This window comes from Atta cephalotes (genome assembly GCF_000143395.1).
Source record: "Atta cephalotes unplaced genomic scaffold scaffold00023, whole genome shotgun sequence".
NCBI classification, from domain to species: Eukaryota; Metazoa; Arthropoda; class Insecta; order Hymenoptera; family Formicidae; genus Atta; species Atta cephalotes.
The window spans coordinates 3,294,477-3,299,329 of record NW_012130087.1 but is presented as its reverse complement, the minus strand read 5'-3'; the positions used below and the strand labels follow the sequence as shown (position 1 = coordinate 3,299,329).

Genomic DNA, 4,853 nt, shown 5'->3' with positions numbered 1-4,853 from the left:
CTCTCAATCTGAAGTGTCAAGTTAGCATGAGTCCGAAATTTTTCATGTACATTGGCGATAATATCGGGTACACGTATATCGTGCCATGGAATTGCTTAAAAGCATGATGAAGGAACAGCGGGGAGAATGCCGTTAAAGCCACTCTATAAATAATCGGCCGGTGTGTTTCCAGAGCTCCCCTCCTCATTTACGCAACGTCGTGCAAAGGCGATAAGGATAAGCATGTTGCCTTCGAACTTGCTTGGTGAACGGTTCTTGGAGGCCCCACATACCGTTTATCACAGCGTTCTTTTCGCTTCTTTAATTCATCTTTTTAATTCACATACACATGTATGTACACCTCATCTCCCATTCATCTATTTGATAGGCGAAATTTTTCCAACCTCATTAAAATAAGTTTTCGGAGAAATTAATATAAAAAATTCTTCTACAGAATTGTTTGCGAATTATTGACTCATTGATAAAGTCAAATTTGTACGTCGTAAAAGAAAAATAAAAAATTATTTTTTAGAAAATTATAAAGTATAGTACTAATCTCAATTAATCTTGCAGTCGTCGAAAGTTATGTTAGATATTTACATAATTGCGATTAGATTATTGCATAAGAATTCTCTTCTGTTAAATTTGATTTCAATTTAAACCGAATTTAATAAGAGACAAGCACGCTCGATGTTTCCCGATCATAATATTATCCGATTATGCGTTTCCTCAATTATCCTCTCATCGCTGCGAGAATCGCGATCCTCACGATAGTAAACTAGTCGATCGGTTTTCTCTGTCAAGTTGTCGGGCGAGCGAACGAGAAGGAAGAGAGAAGACGGAGAAAGTATGCAGTGTTACGTCCGAATCGTAAGCTTCCTGCTCATTTAGTTCTACGATTGTAATTTCGAGTTACGTTATCATGACGAGAAGGAAGACGAAGGAAAGAAGAACGAGTTTCTTTACGCGCTAGTTCGGATTTCTCCGCGTTGTAATCCAGATTTTTTTGTGTGTCGTCGTCAGCGCATTCGAGAAATCGTTTGCTACTGATTCTTTCACAAACAAACATGCGTATAAGCTGCCGATTTCGATGGTTGTCGTATTTTAATTTTAAATATCAAAAGATTCAAGAAAATCTTTTCATCGATTTTGATTTAATAGGAACTAATTTCATCTGTAAAGTTTTTCTCTTAGCAATGTATTACTTAATCGTTTTTTATACATATTTTATAAGATATTTTTCATATCTTTTATTACTTATATTATATTCATATAAAATCCTCGCCTGATAAAATTACGCGACAAAAATAGATAAATTGAAGAGATCAAACGGATAAAAAAAAATCATATAAAATTAAATAAAGTTTCGATTATGAAAAATTCTGTAAAATATAAAATTGCATCCAACAATTGAGTTGGCGAAATCTCGGAAGACAGGGAAGAGCTCACGTATCGTCGACGTTATCAGTGAAGAAATCATATTGCGCGAACAGTCGCAGTTCACTCGACGTAACGCGAGTTATCACGTGGAGAGGGAAGAGGTTGCGGTGCAGGAGGCGAAAATACTTAAAAATAGACTCTTTCGCTTTCATATAATCACAAGGTCAGTACGGCATTGCCTCGACAAGGAAACGACTCTATGTCGGCAATCCTCTAAACGCGATCACCGAAGTCGACCAAGTTAATCAGACGTTTGTTTATTTCCCTTCGACATATCACGAAAACAAATCTATGAATTTATCTTATAAATATAAATTTTATAATTTATATTATAGATATTGCACTTGCAATAAAGTATGTTATACAGACATTTGCATACTGCGACTCGTATTATCTTATATATTTGTATATATACATTTATATTTTATATCTTCCATACTTCGTTCTTTTATCAGAGAAATTAGTTGTCCTCTCTGAGTAAACATAGCATGAAAAAAAAGAGAAATTTAATTTTGTTGTTTGGTAGCCGACATAAAATCTGACTTTGTGTCGAAAATGATTATTATGGCAATTAAATGAAGAAGCTCGCTTGTCATAATTGTATGTTTGTACATTTCCTTCCTACAAAGTGAAAGCTACAAAAATTCTATACAAGTATATATGTATGTGTATCAGTAGCAATATAAAATCGATTTTTTGTCTTTTCAAAGGTTTCACTTCCCTTAAAAACAGAAAACATTTTCCTTTATATTATATATAATACACATATATATATATACATATACATACACACACACACACACGCGCGCGCGCAGCAAATAATATACTATATATGTATTTTCTTGCGCTTTTATATAATACTAGAAAATAATATTTTCGTTTTTAAAGCATTTGCTTATTACGTAATTTATAGTACAGTAATTTATAGCGAGTTAATTTTAATATAAATAACTAATTGTAATAAATAACTAATTGAAATAATTTTCTAAACATCGTTTTACTAAATTCGATAAAACGTTATAAAAGAATTAGTTTAATAAAGATTTATTTCAACAATTAAATTTACCTAATTTGTAAATATTTATAATTATACAAAAATCTTAAGAAATGAAATCTTAAGAAATCGCATTTTGATATATAAAATTAGATATTTATAAATTAAATAAAATTAATTATTAAAATAAATCTTAATAAAATTGATTCTTTTTATAATATTGTTTTATCGAATTTTAACGAGATTCAAATAAGTCAGCACAAATGGCAAGGAACTTTTCTGATCTTGCACAAAGAAAAATCTTTTGTGGTCGAGAGAAAGGAGTTGCATCACGAAATATCACGATCTATCTTACGTGTCGCTTGTCAGCAATCGTTGGATAGAAAGTTTTCACTAATCGATCAATAAAATCTTCACAATGAGACTTCACTTTTCATACTGCGATTTATAAACAAGCAAACACAAACGAGATATTAATATTCCTCGATGATATTTCAATATATTAAGGATATTGTTGAATATATATCATATATAATATTAATTGGCATTGTATAATAATTGAAATTATTTAATTATTCTATTTTTATTAATTATATATTATTTCTAATAAATCTTTGTTGAAGCAATCTTCATTTTGTTTCCTATTAAAAAATGCTACATAAAAAAATTGTTATTTAAATTAAAAATTAAAAAAGGATCGAAAATTTATATAATTAATTTTAAAAGGTATAAAATAATTAATCTTAAAAATATCTCACTTGGTTTTTTCGCAATATATTTTACGGTATTTATAACTTATTAATTAAATTTAAATTAATAACATAAAAAGAATTTTTTTTACTCACGTTATGGAAGAAAGTATCCGCTGGTTTGACATCACCTGCAAATGCAAAAATAAAATTAAAACATTGAAAAATTTTCTAAGCACGGCGATTATCTCTCTTCCTGCCTTTTATCTTTATTTATCTTAATTTCATTATATTTTCATATACAAGATGTCCGATAAGTTTTGATAAAGCGTTCGTATGTAGACAGAACGGATTAAATTGAGTCGAAAAGTCCTCTACCATTTTGCAATTTTCGCAATAGTTAACAAGATATTAATTACTAAAAATCTGAATATTGGTTTTTAATAATTTTTTATTCAAACACTATCAATTTTACAGAAAAACAGCAAGAGCAAGAAACAGCAAAAATGTTTATTTTCTTTTCATAAAGTTCTGAGAACTTTTTTAAGAATTTTTTAAAATCATATTTTCTCATGTTGGTAAAAATAATTGCCAATATAGAAATAAGAAAATGCAGTACTAAAAAATTGATAAAAAATTCTAAAAAAATTCTTAGAACTTTATGAGAAGAAAATAAACAATTTTTGGTCTCTTGTTATTTTTCTATAAAAAAGTTGATAGTATTTGAGAAAAAAATGATTGAAGATCAATATTTGGTAATTTTTAATAATTAATATTTTATTTGTTAACTATTGCGAAAATTGCAAAATGGTAGAGAACTTTTCGACTCAGTTTAGTCTGCTCTATCTACGAGTGCTTTGTCAAAACTTACCAGACACCCTATATATATATATATATATATATATCTATGTGATGTAATTCTTTCGATTTTACGATAAATTAAATTAATCTACATAATCGCGTACTTCCGTTCTGCATATGAATATAAAATAATATAAATATGCGTATTCTCTAAGCAAAATAGATTTATACATTTTTACATCGTGATCGGTTGAACGATGTTATAAGGCGCGAAAAACAGTGCGGCTTGACAGCTGCTAATATCGTTTACAAACAAGCTGTCTATTTAAATTCTAGTTCCAGGTATACCATTCGTGAATGCAAATAGCAACAGCAAAATGAGCAAGAAATTGCTACTACATTTCCTCGATCAATATAATCATGTTAGTAGACATTCAAATCAAAAAAATTAACGATTAAAAATAAGTTACGGTTTAAAGTTCTCAAATAACACAAAAGATATTCAAAAATACTGTAATTTTCCGTATTTTTTTATTTTTTATTTTTGTATTCATTAAATACTACTAACTGTACTAGCAATAATGCATTTTCAATCTTAAATTTGATGTTTTCTTTATCAAAAACCAATCGCATTAATGTTTCTTCATTTTCAAAAAACAATAAGAATATATTATTGTTCGGCTCATTTGATCGGAAAATTTTTCACAAACCGCGAATGCTTTCGCCGTCGCGGAAAGACAACGAAAAGGAATCAAGTCTACGTTCTATGGGAAAGCGAAAGTAGACACTGCGGTGACTTGTTTCGCTCCTCGAGTTATAGACACTCCAGAAGCAATGAAAGCGATAAAGGACACCGGAGTGCTTAGTGTATCTATATTAAGAGGCAGAGAGAGAGAGAGAGAGAGAGAGAGAGAGAGAGAGAGAGAGAGAGAGAGAGAGAGAGAGAGAGA

The 4,853-nt window shown here is 29.6% G+C and overlaps 1 protein-coding gene across 1 annotated transcript in view; it reads right to left on the bottom strand.

The window, feature by feature from the left end:
• Window positions 1–4,853, bottom strand: part of LOC105619921 (protein bicaudal C) — a 34,861-nt gene that overhangs the window by 27,678 nt on the left and 2,330 nt on the right. The window contains exon 2 of the mRNA XM_012201436.1: window positions 3,259–3,293. Within this exon, the coding sequence (XP_012056826.1) occupies window positions 3,259–3,293 (35 nt within the window). The remainder of the gene's footprint in view (window positions 1–3,258; window positions 3,294–4,853) is intronic.